The 18,936-nt window shown below is 34.8% G+C and overlaps 1 protein-coding gene and 1 pseudogene across 2 annotated transcripts in view; both read left to right on the top strand.

Annotated features, from left to right (window-relative positions):
- Nucleotides 1-18,936, top strand: part of Rsf1 (remodeling and spacing factor 1) — a 171,819-nt gene that overhangs the window by 131,522 nt on the left and 21,361 nt on the right. Inside the window, exons 7-11 of one of the 2 annotated variants that reach the window (XM_027942581.2) lie at nucleotides 1,766-1,972; nucleotides 6,740-6,844; nucleotides 8,470-8,549; nucleotides 17,689-17,743; nucleotides 18,768-18,877. In XM_027942581.2, coding sequence (XP_027798382.2) covers nucleotides 1,766-1,972; nucleotides 6,740-6,844; nucleotides 8,470-8,549; nucleotides 17,689-17,743; nucleotides 18,768-18,877 — 557 coding nt within the window. The remainder of the gene's footprint in view (nucleotides 1-1,765; nucleotides 1,973-6,739; nucleotides 6,845-8,469; nucleotides 8,550-17,688; nucleotides 17,744-18,767; nucleotides 18,878-18,936) is intronic. The other variant, XM_071616522.1, reaches the window with a different exon arrangement.
- Nucleotides 10,163-11,642, top strand: LOC114098379 (protein ZNF365 pseudogene; annotated as a pseudogene).

Genomic DNA, 18,936 nt, shown 5'->3' with positions numbered 1-18,936 from the left:
CTTGCCTGGCATGCGCGGGGCTCTGGGTTCGATCCTCAGCACCACATAAAAATAAAATAAAGATGTTGTGTCCACCGAAAACTGAAAAAATATATATATATATATTAAAAAAAATTCTCTCTCTCTTTCTCTCTCTCTCTCCCTTCTCTCTCTCTCTCTTTAAAAAAATACACAACCTATAGGATTATAAAATGAAATTTCCCATAACCAGTTTTACAGATTGGGGTGCATACTGTTTCGATCTGTTTTTCATGCATTCATATATATGTTTATAAACATTTTACCTATCATTTACAAAATAAATCGGGTCCTGTGTGTTCATTTTTTGTGAGTGCTTTACTTAACAGTGTATCTATTTTTTCATGTCAGGAGATCAGTCTACTTGTGTTTATTAATGGCCACATAGTATTTTCATATTGTGGATATACCTCAGTTCTTTTAACCACTCCCTTATTAATTGACATTAGGTTGTTTCCAATTTTTCACTATTACAGGCAATGCTGCATTGAAGATCCATTTGGACATGAGTGAGTATTTCTTTAGAATAGACTCCTAGAATTGGAATTGCTGGGTCAAGGGGCATGCCACATTGCCTCCAAAAAGGCCCTAGTAATATATCATTTCCTTACCAGTATCTGAGAGTGCCTGTTTCCACCATTTAAATCATTAGTCTTGGAAGCCAGAATTCTTTTTTCTGTAACCACCTCATTTTAAGTAAAATATACAAATCTTTGACTAGTGTTATCGTTTAAACAAATTAAAAACAAGAGTTGTTTTTAATTTATTTAAGGGATAAGGTTATTCTTCGTTGCAGGTGAACCTTTGTTCCCTGAAATACTGAGTTTTTAGTTCTATACTTTGAAAAACGTTTTCTGATAAAAATTATTTAGTTCTTTGCTGGAGACCTGTAGTATGGGAATGAAATGAAATATGCATTAAAAGATATAAAATTGGGGCTGGGGTTGTAGCTCAGTGGTAGAGCACTAGCCTAGCATGTGCAAGGCCCTGGGTTCAATCCTCAGCACACATAAAAATAAATAAATAAAATAAAGGTATTGTGTCCAACTACAACTAAAAAAATAAATATTTAAAAAAGATTATAAAACTAGGCAATAAAAAATTGTTAACAATGTTGGAAACTTATTCTCTGAATAATATTCTTTTAAAATTTGTCAGCATTTTTTATACAAGTCTGACCCTCTTGAAATTTTTAGGTTCATCTTTAATATTATTAAAGCTTTACATTTTTGCATAATAATAAGTGAGTATATAGTCATCCTTCTGTTATTGATAGAACCTTTAAAATGTACATGGCCTTTGACCCAGAATCCTCTTCGAGGAATTTATCCTAACCATCACGATGTGTGTTAAAATTTATATTTCAACGGATACATTATTCATGAAAGTGAAAAAATGGGAAACAACTACCTAAATGTCTATAGGTGATATATACACCCAGGTGATGCAGCCATGTGATAACGTATTATATAGTCACTAATAGTAAAGAGAACATACAATGATTAGAAAAACTATATGACATAAAAACTATATGACATTATAATCCCATGTAAAACTCTCCCCAAACCAGAAAATAGTAGTGAACATAAACACCAAAATTTAATAGTAGGTATATCTAGGTGATCAGACTATAATGTTTATTTTTTTCTTCATGTATTCCACATGGGACATGCAATCAGGAGGAGTTTAGTTTTTTTTTTTTTTTTCTTCTTATATCAAATTATGTCAATTTTTTATTTTGCCCAAGGTAAAACCCAAAGGCAAAGTTCGGTGGACTGGTTCTCGAACACGAGGCAGGTGGAAATATTCCAGTAATGATGAAAGTGATGGGTCTGACAGTGAAAAATCATCTGCAGCTTCAGAAGAGGAAGAAGAAAAGGAAAGTGAAGAAGCCATCATAGCAGACGATGATGAACCATGCAAAAAATGTGGCCTTCCTAATCATCCTGAACTAGTATGTACCTGATCTAAATGAACAATGTTCATAGTCATAGGTAGCTGTGGTTGCCTGGAACAGCCTGACTCATGTGGGTTTGATCATGAAATTTTTTCATTCTACAGAGTATGTATTCTAGAAAGTAACCTCTATTTCTGTTTCTCAACTAATAATGCCAGTTTGAGAAGGCCAAGGATAAAGGTTTTGTTTTTATTGTAGCTAGTTTATATGTAGACATTTTCTCTACCTAATAAGTATACACCCTGTTCTCTTCTCACAAATCAATGAATTTATTCAACTAATTCTATTCAGTTCCTTTAAGTTTTTTTAAAAATATATTTCTGAAGTGCCATCAAGTAAGTTCAACCTATGAAGGCCTTATTGCCTTCCTCTAAAAGCATGAAAAGTAGTAACCCAATGGGCTTTAAAATTTTCAATATTGGAAGTTGCATATAGTCTAGATATGTTTAGAAAAACATTATCAAAACTATGTGGAGCTTTCTTACCCAAGAAGTAAACTCTTCAAGGGTGGCCTACATCAGGAGAACCACTTCTTAGTCAATATACATTATATGCAGTTCATAAGGAGTTTGTTGAAGAAACACTCTGATTATGCCCAATTGTATGCAGTTCTGCTCTTCTTTTAAGTAGATTTGACTTTAACAACTTTCAACTATTAAGTAGAGATAAACATAAAGAATGATCCTCTTATATGTGTTGAGCAGAAACATCTCAAGATTTTCTGATGTCAAAACATAAGAGATGGTTCTCTAGGTTCTTTTTTTCTAAAAAGCAGTGTGATATAATAAAAAAAGCAAGGGGTCAGAAAGATGTGGATATAGGTCCTGCTTCTGCCACTTATCAGTGTTTTCTTCTCTGTATCTTGATGTCTTTATTATAAAATGGGACTTCTACTGCATGTTTTCTGAGGGGTGTTTTAAAAACTCAGGTAAAGCTGAGTGCTATGGCACATGCCTGTAATCCCAGTGACTTGGGAGCCTCAAGGCAGGAGAATTGCAAGTTTAAGGGTAGCCTCAGCAAGTTAGCAAGGTCTAAGCAACTTAGTAAGACTCTGTTGCAAAATAAAAAGGGTGGGGGATGTGGGGCTGGGATTAGGGCTCAGCGGTAGAGCTTTTGCCTAGCATGTGTGAAGCACTGGGTTTGATCCCCGGCACCACATAAAAATAAACAAATAAAATAAAGGTATTGTGTCCACCTACAACTAATAAAGAATTTTTTTAAAAAAACAAAAAGGGTAGGGGATGTAGCTCAGTGGTAAAGCACTCCTGTGTTAAATCCCCAGTATGGGGGGAAAAATGGTGGGAGGAAGAAAAAAAACAAAAAAGGTTGCCTGGTAGAGTTCCTGATAGATATATACTAGGTTTAAGATCCACAGGGAGACCAGGCTGCTCCATCAAAGGATTAAGGATAGAGGAATACAGCTTTTACGGCATCCACATGGTAGGCAGAGTCCTGGGCTCTTGATGTCATCATTGTAGAGGTAGAGTTTTAGGTGTGCATCTTTGCTATTCTTCATCATGTTTCTTCACATGGCACATATCTCATTACCATCTTTGGTCTCCACCTAGGGGAGTGTATTCTATGATAACAAGATAAAGGCAACTGTAGGTTACTTAAGTGACTATTCTATGCATGCATTTGCCCCTTTTCTTGTTAGAAAGTCTCTCCTGTTTTCACAGTGGGGCAGACAATGGGGCTAACTATCTCAGTGGCCTTACCTTAGTGATTTTGCTTTGTCTGGCTCTAGCTTCTTGGTGCTTCTACTGAGCACATTTTTTTAAAAGGCTGAGCTGACATCTCGGCCTTGCATCTCCTGGTTTGTTATCGTATTTCTATAAGCCTTGAAGATTGGTTCACTTTTTAACTTCTAATTTTCTGGTTAGGCTGTTAACTCCATTGAGACTAAGGGCTAGATTATCTGTCTTACTTCCCCTGAGAGGTTTTAATCCCTTAAATCCTAAGGATCCCTATTTCATGAGAATCTCTAATTGTCTCAGAGAGTTGCCCTCTTCTTGGAGCACACATAGGACTTATATTTATTTGGCTATTTTCATGACTATGTGGAAAATCCCATTGCTGTTTACTGTGTCAAGGAGAATGACTTTAGAAACTGAAGATCCCTAGTATGATGGATTTCTTATGTCATGGATTTCTTATGCTTAAGGGTAACCCTCAAATCAAAATAATAAGCAGTTAGAATACATTAAATGGTACAGATATGATGCTGAGCTAAAAATACAGTCCTCATTGCGCTTATAACATAGAAGAAATAAATTGTTAAGTAAATGTAGAACCCTGGAATTTTCTAGCTGCTTTAGTCAAAATAAATACATCATTGTATGAGGCCTGGGAATCTTACATGGTTGTCTTTATTTAGAAGGATTTTCCCTTTATTAAGGAGTAGAGATAGAACTCAACTGATTTCTGAAATGGAGACTAAGTGTTTATTTGTAATTTTATTATTTGAAATTTAGATTATATTTTACCATAGAAACAATGTGATAATGGGGCTAGGTATATGGCTCGGTTGGTAGAGTGCTTTGCCTCATATGCACAAGGCCCTGGGTTCAATCCCCAGCACCACCAAAAACAAACAAACAAACAAACAAACACAATGTGATAAATGGAATTGGGTGCCTGGGTTAGTCTACATATGGCCTATGTAATCAATTAAATAAGGATGAGTATATATATGATTATATAACCGAGATATAATACCAAAATTACTGAAGACTGAATCTTGGTCGTCATCAGCATCAATTGGTAATACATTGTATGGAGAGGGTGGAAGGTATTTTTCCACTTTCAACCTTCCTTCCCCCTGTAAAACTATGCATTATAGTTTCAGAAACTTACATTCATGCAAGGTTTGAGCATAGAATAGGTGTAGGTGACTATTCTATGCATGCGTTTGCCCCTTTTCATGTGAGAAAGTCTCCTATTTTCACAGTGGGGCAGACAATGGGGCCGACTATTATATTGGCACTATTATATTTTACTGTATACACATATATATATATATACATAGATATGTTTGTTTATTTGTTGCTCTGACCTCTAAAAGACCTTTGCATTAGTGATGTCCAGTAACAAGGAGGACTCAGACTACCAGAACCCTGCTTTCCGAATTCCATTTTACAATAAAGGAACAGTCCAATGTGAAAGAGCTTCCATTATGTCCATTGCTGAACAATTATTACAACAAATTAAATGACGACAGCTTTGGATTATAACCTAAATAATAATAAGTATTCATTAGTTCATATTGATATAAATAAATCATTGAATAAACAAATGAGTGTGGGTAAAGAGACATTTTTTCTTTACAGAACAATTCCACTAGTGGGCAAAAATTTAAGTGGAAAATAAGATATTTGCACAGCTTTATCATGTCTTCCTCCAGAATATTTATTAATTACTATAATGATTTTTAATTCATATCCACAGATTGTTTGATACTGGAAAATTTATTTCCCTCCCCTTGAGTATGAGCTCCATTTATCTTGAGTATAGTTTATGAAAAGTGAAAAATAGGGGCTGGGGCTTAGTGGCAAAGCACTTGTATAGCATTTGTGAGGCACTGGGTTGAATCCTCAGCACCATATAGAAATAAATAAAATAAAGGCACATCAACATCTAAAAAATATGTGTTAAAAAAGTGAAAAGTAATAGCTTTACAGTAGAGGAAACCAATAGACGCAACTAAAACTAAATGATCAATGTTAATATCACCAATAATAAATCATATTGTATTCATGGACTGTGTAAAAGGATATACCTCTGTGGCATTCTTGAAAACCCATAACCCCAGTCTGATCATTAGAAAATATTAAACAAACACAAATTCAGGGACAATCTACAAATTATTTGAATTAGTATCTTTCAAAACTGTCAAAGTCATGGAAAAGAAAGGCACATCAGAGGAGAGTAAGGAGACAATGTAGAAACTTGGATTCAGAATCAGAAAAATCAGAAAAATCTGGTGAAATCTGGTATTGTAGTGGTGTTAATTTTTTAGTTTTGGTTGATATCCCATAGTTAGGTAAAACTTTAAACCATGATGAAGATATATGGGAAAACTAATATTTTGGTAACTCTTCCATAAATCCATAAAGTTATTTAAAAAGTTAAATATTCATGAGTGTACCATGTTAAGTTTAGAGAGTTGATCATCTATATTTAAAAAGCAAAAAAAAAAAAAAAAAAAAAAATCAGCTGTAAGACTAATTATTATTAGCCTTTGTATTTAAACATGATGGATCTAAATATTCCTGTCCTTTGCTTATTTGAATTTACATGGAAAAAGAAACCATGAGTTTGTTGCGTATATGTAATTGAGATGCATTTAAAATGGAAATCTTTCGTTCTATATGTTTTAACAGTAGTTTATGATACTTGAGCTTTAAAACTTTGTTATAAGGAATGTTATCATTGCCCTTATGCAATGATAAATCACTTTAAAATGATTGTAACTCTAGTTCAGAAAGGACTTGTTATTTTTCACTAAATTTTGTACTTTACCTTTTTTTTTTTTTTAGTGTTTCGGGGGAGGTGTTGTTTTAAGTTTTTTAAAAAAGTGGCATCATCCCTAATTGTCAGATACCCAATTTTCAGACTCCTACTAATTATAAGATTTTTTTCATTTATTAGATTTATGCAAATAAAGAACACTTTGTAATAAGTACTAATAAATATTGAATTGTCATTATCTTAAGAGTCATTGAATTTAGTCAGTTAGGTTGACATTAATATGGTTTATTTCAGATTCTTCTATGTGATTCTTGTGACAGTGGATACCACACGGCCTGCCTCCGCCCTCCTTTGATGATCATCCCTGATGGAGAATGGTTCTGCCCCCCTTGCCAACATGTATGACCCAGCCCATCTCCATATCTCCAGCCCTTGGCTTTATGTTTCAAATTAATGATATTTTTTAACTGCCACTGAACATCTTCCATTTTCAGAGACATTTATACTTGTTGTTTACTTCTTATTTAGATGCCTACCTTTTTTTTTTTCAAATATTTATTTAGTTGTAGATGAACACACAGTATCTTTATTTATTTTTTGTGGTGTTGAGGATCAAACCCAGTGCCTCACACATGTGAGGCAAGCACTTTACCACTGAGCTACAGCCCCAGTCCCAAGATGCCTACCTTTTATTAATATCTCTTAGGTCTTCCTTTTACTCTTTTCCAATGCCATTCTCAGAAGCCCACCAATTTTTTATAAATTTATCATTTATTTTTTCTTACATTTGTTACAATCACAGAGAATACCAAATTTAGATTTAGGGAGGAAATAAGTTTCTTTCTATAGTTTATTCCTTATCTTTCATCCTTGTTTTCCACTCCTGCCTACCTTGTTTTTGTCAATAGTTTTATAGATTAACTTATCAGAATTGGGAAAAACAGATTTTCTTTTTCTTTGACCTTGATTTAGGTGATTTTTTTTTTTTAACGGAAGAAGAGGATATTTCTGTGCCACTGTACCAATTGGGTATTTTGCCTTATAAACCCAGTCTCTTGCTTTTGAAATGATGGACTTTATGTATTTCTCAGTGAAGTGGACTTCTTTGGCTTAGTGTAGCTTTATCATTTACATTTTCCATGATCTGTTTTGACTTAGCAACCATGTAACATTGTTTCACGTTTTTCCCAATTCTTTTTTAAAAAATTGTTATTGGCACTGTTATATTTTACTGTATATATAATCTCCTTAAAAATGTCTTATGATCTTTTTCTTTTAATTATAATCATTGTTTTACATAGTTTTGAACCAAATGATATTTTAAATATTGGCTACTTTTACCAGGGTAGGCATAGAATGTATTTTCTTGGCAAAGCTAGGTGTTTTTGTATTGTGAGCTTCACATCAAAATACTACGCTTATCTTAATTTCAGTGGATGCTGAAGCACCTATTTAATAAACACAAGGAAAGCTTCAGTATTCCTTAACTATATGGCCTTTAATCAGTTCTTATTACACAATACCCATGAGTTTAACATGATATGGCAAATGATTGTGGAAAGATGTTAAAAGTGGCAATTATTGGGCTAGGGATGTAATTCAGTGATAGAGCTCTTACTTGGCATGTGTGAGGCCCTGGGTTTAATCCTCAGTACTGGGAGAAAAGGAATGTGAAAAATGACAGAGTCAGTTGAGGTGGCTCATGCCTGTAATCCCAGCTGTTTAGGAGGTTGGGGCAGGAGTTCATAAATTTGAGTCCAGCCTGGGCAAGTTAGTTATTTTTTATTTTTTATTTTTATGAGGTGTTGAGAATTGAACCCAGTGCTTTTTCACACATACTAGGCAATCTCTTTACCACTGAGCCACAACCTCAGCCCAGAAGTTTGTTGTTTTTAAAAAATAAATTGTTTTTTGTTTTCTTTAAGAGGATGGGGTTGTAGCTCAGTGGTAAAGTACTTGCCTAGCATTCATAAGGCCCTGCATTCAATCCCAAGAAGAAAAATATGTATATTTTGCTCTTTCAGAAACTGTTATGTGAAAAATTAGAGGAACAGTTGCAAGATTTGGATGTTGCCTTAAAGAAGAAGGAGCGTGCTGAACGAAGGTATTTCGATAAATGCATTAATGTTTCTCTTGGGTATTTGACAACTGAATTGTCTTATAGTATAGATGAATGCATCTATCTAGAGCAGAGATTGGCAAACTGTGACCTGTGGGTCAAATCTGTCCTGCTTCTTGTTTTGGTATTACCTATCAAGAATGATTTTTATGTTTTTACATGGTTGGGAAAAAAATTAAAAATTAAATCATATTTATGACACATGAAAATTAAATGACATTCACATTTCTTTGTCCACAACTAAAGTTTGTCTGTATCTGCTTTTGTTCTACAAAAGCAGTTATAAATTGCAGTAAAGATCTAATGACTCTCCAACTTTGAAATGTGTTGTCTGTCATTTCATAGAAAAGTTTGCCAATCCCTTATCTAGAGTATGTCTCAGAACCCACCATGAAAAAATATTAGCCCAAGTATTATAGTGAACATAAGAAAATTGCAAGAACTTCCCTATCACTTAGTTACTCATGTGCATCTCTTTGGGTGGGCAAGTAACACTTAATTAGCAATGCCAAATAATTAACATTTAATGGTTGAACCATGTACTGAATATAAAAGAGATGACTCCATTTTCATTATGCCACTATACTGAGGTCCAAAGCAGTGAGAGAAAGTTTCTTGGAGGAAGTAAGACTGAACATGATCTAATATTTAAAAGAATGTTTAGAATCAAAACAGTAGGTATATAATTCATTTGCACCTATTGTGTACCGAACTGAAGAGAAAAGGTAAGACAGCTCTTGTTTACATGGAATTCAAATCATATCAGAAAATACAGATGTATGAATCATTAAATAAATAATGTATAAATACACTAAAATAGAAAAATCAAGATATATTCAAAATAATATAAGAACATTGTGGAGGAGCAATTTAGTAATCTTAGGAGTTGGAGTTATCAGGGAAAGCCTTGGAAGATAAATTGGGATTATATAGTTGAACACATAAAGAAGAGGTATTCCAAAGCCGTGAGTACAAAACATGAGTAAAGACAAAGTAGAAGTCAGGGTAGGAGAGTGGTAGGGGAGATATACCTCTTAAAGCAGAGTAAGTCCAAATTGCAAACAGCCTTACATTCCTGGGTAGGGACTTTGAAGTATTCTTTATAGACAGTGGGGGAACCATCAAAGATGGTATGTGGTTATTTATTTCAGAAAATGCTCTGGTAGGACAGCACTGGCAGAGTGGCAGGCCAGGGCCCAGGACCTACCTCCTGCCTCTGGATGCGCTACCTCACTGGCTGGCCTGCACCATGCTCCACCCTGGACACTGCTTGTCCTTTTGCTGGGGTGTACAGGGTTTGGGAGTGGGCCCCAGTTCAGCCTGATTTACAGCTCTGCTAAAAATTGCTTGGTTCCCGCAGCATTAGCGCCTGTGTTTGAGGCAACATTAGCAAGAAGTTGGGACTTTTAGAGTAATGCATTAGAAAAGTGTTTTATTTTTTTTTTAACTTAAAAAAATATTTATTTGGGCTCATGGTTCTGTAGGCCTAAAGTTGAGAAGAAATATCTGGAGTCAATCTTTCTGGAGTAAGAATGGCCTTCTTTCTGGCAGAGTCCTGAGATGGTGTAGGGCTTTGCATAGCAAGAGACAGAGAGCACATATGTCCTTTGAAAATGTTGTTGTGTGCCTGACATTCTGCTACCCGAGGTGTGGAGACCATACCATATTCAGAAGTTTGTTGTCCTTGAGGGCCCATCTGGAATTTAGTCACAGTTAGGAAGAAAGACCACTTCTGACAAAATGCAACTTCTTACCATGGAACTACTACTCACTTCCTCCAAACTCCTGAAACAGGGAAAATTGAAGAGCCACAGCAATTGATAAAACAGAAACCAAGCTATGTTAACTTATATAGCATTTCACATGAATACTCGAAGGATTGAAAGCTGTTTGAGGTGGTAGCAGGGAGGCCAGTGTCAAACATGCAGACCTGTGCTGCTGTGGATAGGTGCAGACTCACTGGATGGGCCACAGTCGAGTCCTGGACTTCTCACCTCAGACACAAAAGCCTCTTTTGAGGCACATGTCAGAGAAAAATTCAATTGAGTCATCGAGGCTGTGGATAGGAGAAAGAGCAAGAAAGAAAGAAAGAAAAAGAGAATCGATAAACTCACCAAAGAGTTGGCCCAGAAAACTGCTGAACTTTTGTAAGTCCATGCAGCAGATTCAGAAAAAGCAGAAAGTTCAGAGATGGGAGAGGGCCCTGAACAGACAAGTGGATGTGGCCATGGTCACTGCACTGAGGCATCGCCTGACAGAAGCAGAGGAGGAGCTTTTTAGGAAGGAAGAAGCAGCAGCAGCTGAAAAGGAGGTTCAAGGGAAAGCTCAGCTCCAGGACTTTACTTAAGAATCTGTTGCAGTGGGTAGAACTAGTGGGAAATCAGTTAGAGTACTACCAAAGCCAGCAGTCCTCAGGCCAAAGCTGTGACATCAGTGAGCATATGCTTACAGATCTCTCTTCAAATAAGAAATCCTAATGCCTAACCCAAGGGTACCCACATTCTGTGTGTAGCCACCCTGATCTCAAAACCCATTTCCATCAAGGACGACAGGACCAGCATGTAGACTGCCCAAGAAAGGGGAGTTTCTGAGGCTTAGCCAGAAAGACAACATCAGGCCCCAAATGGCTTAAAAAAAAAACCCAACAATGATAGTGAACATCATCTAAAAGGGGGGTGGCTCAAGACCATCATCTCTTGCCTTTGGGGAATATTATAACATCCTTTTAAAAGCAATAAACAAATTACAAAAAGAACACTGAGAAGGAACAATCTTATCTTAAAGTTTTAGTAAAACAAAGCTCCAGCTGCTGAAATAATTGACCCAGTCTTCAGTAGTCCTGGCACCTGGACCCCTTGTGCATTGGTCATTAATGTTCAGGCCTGAGGCCTCATAAGATGTCAAACACTAGAAGAAATTTCATCTGTGCCCACTGCCTTCTAAAATGTGAGGCAAGGAATGGAAAAGTTCTGTTAACAGCAGTGAAGTAAAGATTTTTTTGTTTGTGTCTAACCTTCTTCTCAATTAATTTGAAAGCCAACAAAGTAAGATTTCTGTTTCCCTGGAGTTTTCTACTGGTCAAGATTTTACTCTTTAGGTTGCATAAGGGACTTGTTCAGTCAGATTTCAGTTTTCATTTGACAGATTGCTTTTCAGTTTGTTAGTTTGATTCAGGTTTTTTATGTCCATAGATGCATGTTTATTCAAATTTTCGGCATATCTGTGCAGTCTTCTTTAGCTGAGTAATCTGCACCCTTTGACCATGCTGCCAGCCTCTGTCCTAATAGCTATTTCTGTGGTATCATTTTGGAGGGTGGTAAAACTCTTTTGATCAGCACCCATCATTGGTGCAGCCTCTGAGCACTTGGCATGACAGTACATGGTACATGTACTGGGACCATCTTGGAAGCATTGCAGCCTTAAGACCCCCTCCCCTGGTAGTATCAGCAGCTTGCTGTCTATTAACTGTGGGCATGACTTTCTTTTTGCTGGCTTAAGTTTTCCAGCCAGCGGCTCCTTTTGCCTCCTGCTGCTTTGCCCTTTGATGACTAAAATATACTTTCTTACCTTTTAACCAAGTATCTGGGGTTCTCCTGTACAGTGTATTCTAACATAATTTCTGAACTAAATAATGCATATAGGATCCAGAATCTAATACTGTCTTCCCAAAATAGCTTTTGTTTCCACAAAAAACTATTTTTTTTTGAGAATCTCTTGCTTTAAAATTTTCTTCTAGAATGAATTTCCATATTTTTTTCCCATAAGTTTTTCAATGCCATCAGGTCTTATGCAGAGTTTTCAAGTGCTGACATCGTTCTGGAAACAAGAGCAATTATGTGCACAAATATATACACATATATATAAAGCACATGCAAAATGTATATGTCAGCTATGTTAATAATTTATTTTTAAATCTACATAGAGAAAGTGTGTGTTTGTGGTAGGTGATTAAAACTATTGGTTTAAAACTATATAGGTTTGTAAATTGAATTCTCTTATTTTAAAACATTAAAACCATAATCTAATTAACAATAGTAGAATTATGATTGTTATTGCAGTAAGCATTGGATTAGCAGTATATTAAAAGTAGGTAATAGGGGCTGTGTATATAGCTTAGTTGGTAGAGTGCTTGCCTCACATGTACAAGGCCCTGGGTTCAATCCCCAGCACCAAAAAAAAAAAAAAAAAAAAAAAAGAGTAAGTAATAAAGCAGTTACTTAAAATGCCAATAAACTGAAAACTGTTACTCCTCATTTTAAGTATTTTAAACTTGTGATAACGGCAATGTTGATTTTTTGAGCGTTCACTTTGACCTTTGGCTTATGGGGTAGACAATTTCGTCTGGTATGTAGGTAGCTATTAAGTGGGGAAAAAATACTGCTGTGAATATCACTGTTTAGGCAAACATTGTAGTATCGTTTATTTGGACACTTAATTTCCTCCAAAGTTATCTAATATTGATGCTTGGACCATGGTTGCACTTTAGCTTTTCCATACTAAAAAATGACTTGCTAGTTATAGTGCATGTTCTTTGTCCCATAATGTGTATGCAAAGACAAGAACTGTACCCAGATTTTTGTTTCATTTAAAGTAGCTAATAATTTTAATGTTCCTTTAACATGCTAAGAGGACATGGCATCTCTCTTTGACAGTGGTATTCAGTGAGCTTCAGAAAGCACCATAATTTCATAATCTATATACATTACATGAGACAAATAATTTGAGATTTATCATATTTAAAAATTTTTTTTTTGTACCTGGGATTCAACTCAGGAGCGCCTAATCACTGAGCCACATCCCTAAGCCCCTTTGTATTTTTTATTTATATACAGGGTCTCACTAAGTTGCTTAGGGCCTCATTAAGTTGCTGAGACTGGTTTTAAACCTGTGATCCAGGGCTGGGGATGTGGCTCAAGCGGTAGCACACTTGCCTAGCATTTGCCAAGCACTGGGTTCGATCCTCAACACCACATAAAGATAAAATAAAGATATTGTGTCCACCTAAAACTAAAAAGTAAATATATATATATACCTGTGATCCTCCTGCCTCCGCCTCCTAGTAAGCTGCTGGTATTACAGAAGTGTGCCACTCCGCCTGGCTAAAATTTTTGCTTTTAAGTTTGAGCTAAAGTCTGATCCCCATACAAGGAAATGTGTTATGTATGTTATACTTACATCAAGACATAATTTACTATTGAAATATGGGAGATGGCTTATTCAGAGGGATACTCTACTTACATGCCAAGGCTTAAGCTGTGTGCCATGTCTCTTTTATGTCCTATTTTAAGATCTCTTTCTTATCTCCCTGGGAAGTTACCTTATACTTGAGGCAGTTGCTTTTTTGAAGAAGTCACCAAAGTTTCTAGGAAAACATGTTCAAAGTATAACTGAAGAATAAATTGAATTTTTTAATTTGTCTTACAGTGGAGAAATATTGATTTGAACTGTTTTTTCTTTCTTTCCAAACTAAATTACAGATTCTTATCTATAAAGTTCAGGTTGCTTAGAAACTGTTTTCCAGTATTCTGCAGGGCCAGTCAGTTGTGCAGAAGTTGAAATAGTCTGTTACCAGAATTTTAAAAGAAGCTTTTAGATTATGAAATATGATAATAAAGGTATATTTCTGACTAAACAAGAAAAAAATGCTCTGGTAACAGAAGTTGAAATTAGAGTTTGGGTGCTGCAGAGAGAGTTTATGAGAGCCTATGAGGCCTGTACTAGGGGATAGTAAGGTAGACATGTTGGAGATACATTCAAAGGATTAATTTATAGGACTCAGTGCCCATTTGTTTACTCATATAGGATGAGAATATCTAAACAGTGCCCTTTGATTGGTCTTAGTATTTTAATTTTTTACCTCTTAAACTTATGTCCTTTGACTCATTGTCTGCTTTTCAAATTTTAGTTTGCCTTAAATTAGCTAATTCTATAATCCAAAGTGAAATTTAATAAATTTCAGCCTCCACAACATTAACTTTAGTTTTTTTGTTTTTCACAATTCAATTTGAGCTGTCCAGGTCATAGAGGATGCTACTTCATTTAAAGGCAAGTTAATCTCCAAAACTGATTTAGAGATAGTGTTTAACTTTTTAAATTTAGTTGTCTAAATATCTTTGAATTTAGAAACCAAGAGTTATTTGTATAAACAACTTGTTTTTCAAATATTTATAACATTTTCTAAGGACATTTTCAAAAATGAAGAATAATTCTGCATAAAATTATTAGATATATTTTGATGTGCAGAGTTTCTTCTGTTTTTTCTTTTTTTACTTAGAAAAATCTAAAAATTCTTCAAATTAAATAGTAACTTATTTTTTATCGGTCTCAATCTTTCTGAAATCTGCCTGTCCTTCTAGAAATGAACAATTTTCCCACGTCCTGAAGCTCGCCCATTAAGGGCTTAGAAGAGAATGTCTTCTTTCTAAAAGCAAGAATATAAACCACTAAGAGTTCTGTCTGATACTCAGATTAAATCTGCTTATTCTTTGGAAGTCTGTAATGCTTATGCTATTTATACATGCAAAAGTCTGGTGAAGATTGTTTTGACAAAGGCCTTATATACAATAGGATATGCTGCTTCAATTATAAAATATTGTTGGATTTTATTTATTGGGTATCTACTTCATGCCATGCAGTATATTCACCATGAAGGGTATAATGTAATCTCTACCTTAATGGGCTCTATAGTCTAGTGGAAAAGAGGGACATGTCAATGAATATTTAGTGACTAGCTTTCTAACTATCGGAGATATGGAGTTGTGATGCTCTGTGAAATCTACTCTATTTTATAATGGTCTCTTCCAGAGCTTGGTATTATTTGGAATTCAGACATCTCTGTGTTTCCAGACTATTATTACTAGTAGTTTGCTAACAGAGAGTTGAATTTAATCAGGGTTGGAATTTTCCATGTAATTTAACAAAAGGGAAAGATAGAAAGAGACAAGGAATTTGAAAGTGTATGCAAAGGAGTATTTGGCAGGAGGGAGTAGTATTGGGATTGAACTCAGAGGCGCTCAACCACTGAGCCACATCCCCAGCCCTATTTTGTATTTTATTTAGAGACAGGGTCTCACGGAGTTGCTAGCGCTTCACTTTTGCTGAGGCTAGCTTTGAGTTCTTGATCCCAAAGGAGGATTTTTAATGATGGAACAGGGAGTGTATGCCAGGTCAAGAGGAAAGTAAGGACATAAAGAGAGTAATGGACAGTGGACAGAGTTCTACTGAAATAAAAGAATTGTTGGATTTAGAGTACAAAATGATTGCAGGAACTGTTATTTACCTAAGGATTCCCAAGCCTGACACAAATCTTGATCAAATACAATGAGTGTGAACAGATATTTTTTTAGGGCGTGGAAAAGTGTTGCCAATCTATAATCCCAACTACTTGGGAGGCTGAGGCAGGAGGATCACAATTTGAAACCAGTCAGAGCAACTTAGCTTGTCCTCAGCTCAAATAAAAGTTTAAAACTTGGGCTGGGGATATAGCTCAGTATTTGTCTAGCATATGTGAGACCTAGGGTTCAATTCCCAGTACCACAAAATTAATAAATCAGTATATCAATCAATAAATAAATTTTCTTCAGAGAGATGGGGCCAAGTTAAAGCAGAAATTTTGACCCATAAAGGAGAGAACTGGTATTTCAATAAACATGGTTATTGTAACGACTGGTAATATGTCACATATATTTAATAACAGACATAGTTCAAGTCATAAAATATTCCCTGTTTAGTCCAGTTGGTACTGTTCTTGTCTTTCCTAGTTACTACTTAATTGTATTTTTATCAGGCATTTTATTAAAATCATTTTATCGTTTTCATAACATGACAGTTTTTATTTAATAGCTTCATGACCTCTCTCTGAGATTCCTATTAACAGGGTCAAGGGTTTCTAGAGCATAAAAGCTAAAGGACCCAGACAAGCAGATGCATTAACTTCCTTTCAGAAGAGAGATTACAAGAGAGGAAGAATGGTTACTGTTTTAGTTCACTAATACACCCTGGCATATCAGAATTCAGCTATCCTTATTGAACTCGATTAACTTTAGGGAGAACCAGAGAATGCACCTGTTATATATAGCTGTTTGTAATGTAATATTTGTTGAATTAAAATCAACAAAGATTTGTTGGAAATAAAACTGTGGAGATGTCATTAGTGCTTCATATCCTCATATTATGGCTCCAAAGGTATCTTCTATTGTGGCACTGCAGAATGTAGAGCCTATGTCTGTATTGCTCTTTCTCTTTTCTATAGCAAGAATTGAGTGGTATTAGTGTCATTCACTGGGACCTTGATATGGTTTTCTTATACACAATTCTTTTTTAATGATATCAGGTCACAGCGTGACTCTTGACAAAGCTTCCTTTTCTATTTCAGTTATAAGGTTTATTTCAATAGAATAAGTCAGTTCTACATAAAATCGGCATACTACAGTGAACAGCCACATCAATGTTTATAGCAGCTCAATTCACAATAGCTAAACTATGGAACCAACCTAGGTGCCCTTCAACAAATGAATGCATAAAGAAACTGTGGTATCACATGGAATATTATTTACCCTCAAAGAAGAATGAAATTATGGCATTTGTCATTAAATGGATGGAACCGGAGAATATTATCCTAAGCAAAATAAGCCAATCCCACAGAACCAAAAGCTGGATGTTTTATCTGATATACAGACGCTAATTCACAATAAGGGGGCAGAGAATTGTGGTATTTTAGATGAAACAGGCGAGTGTAAGGAGGAAAGGGGGCATAGGTGTAGGAATGATAGAATGAATCAGACATTATTACCCTATGTGCATATACGATTATATGAACTCCGTCATATACAACCAGATGAATGAGAAGTTATACTCCATTTGTGTATGATGTGTCAAAATGCATTCTTCTGTCATGTACAACTAATTAGAACAAATTAAAAAAAAAACAAAAAACCTCATACCACAAAAACAAGTATAAGTCAGTTCTAAAAGTATAGTTTTTATCCCTTTCGGAAGTTGTATTAATAATAAACATGTCTGTGATATAGCCTCTACCTATCATGGAATTCTAATTTTATTGTCTGCATTAGCAATATTTTCATAATTTTTTCCACAAATCTTATATTGTGTTTTTTACTTAAAGGAAAGAACGCTTGGTGTACGTGGGTATCAGTATTGAAAACATCATTCCTCCACAAGTAAGTTTCTTGCTTACAGTATTTTCAAAGGAGATATGGGCTTAATTGTTCTAAAATTTAACTAATTTTTGTAATGGGGCTAGTTTTAAATATATAATATATACATATATATATATACATATATATGTATATATATATATGTGTGTATATATATATATGTGTGTATATATATATATATATATATATATATATATATATATAGCTAAAAATTAAATTTAAAACCCTAAATAAATTACCTATGATCGTGATTGAAATAAAAATATGTGCAGATAACCCAAAAATGTGATTTATCAAAGCTAAATTAGATGTTCATTGCTTGGGGTTTTATGTTCCATTGTTTTTACCCAAATCAGATAATTTTTGTATATGTTTTCATGTTATTTATGTAAAGTAACTGAAGAATAGTTCAGGGTGATTGGGTTTTTAATTTCCTGCTTTTTAGCATTATTGAACACTTTAATTTATATTGTTGCAATTTGGTTTCTTTGAAGGTTTATCACTTTGTATTTAATAATGTATAATGAAGAAGAGTATCTCTTGCTGAGTAGATGGAATATGGTTTCTCTTTTGAAATGAAGAGCCTTTACTAATTTGATAAGCAGTTTCATTCAGACTTAATTAATTAAATCACAGACTGTGAAGTTATTTTCTTTCAGCATCACCCCTTTCTTTTAAATCAATTACTTTATTCATTCAGCATATATTCCTATTGAGTGTTTTCTGTGTGTCAAATTTAATTGGTTAAAAGACTGTACCAGTGGGAAAATTTCATCCTGATAGTTTTAAAACAGGCAATTATAAACTAAAAAAAGTAGAAGTATTTTCATACAGAAGATTTTCATCCTTTCACCACTAGTATTCCTTTTTATGCCTATACAATTAATGTTGCTGTTTATATTCATTTTGGGCAGGATAATGTCAAATTTTTTCAGACCTTTCACATGTGTCACCTAGATGGAGATTACAACACTGCTAATCCCAAGGGATTTTGTTCTGTTTTACCTGTATTCTTATATTTTGAAAGGAGCCAGATTTTTCTGAAGATCAAGAAGAAAAGAAAAAAGATTCAAAAAAATCAAAAGCAAATTTGCTTGAAAGGAGGTCAACAAGAACACGGAAGTGTATAAGTTACAGGTATGCAATATATGGAATTGGTTGTAGGAAAAGGTCATAAAATGTTTTTATAATTATAT

This window comes from Marmota flaviventris, chromosome 9, assembly GCF_047511675.1.
Source record: "Marmota flaviventris isolate mMarFla1 chromosome 9, mMarFla1.hap1, whole genome shotgun sequence".
NCBI lineage: Eukaryota > Metazoa > Chordata > Mammalia > Rodentia > Sciuridae > Marmota > Marmota flaviventris.
This window is presented reverse-complemented; position numbering and strand designations above follow the sequence as displayed.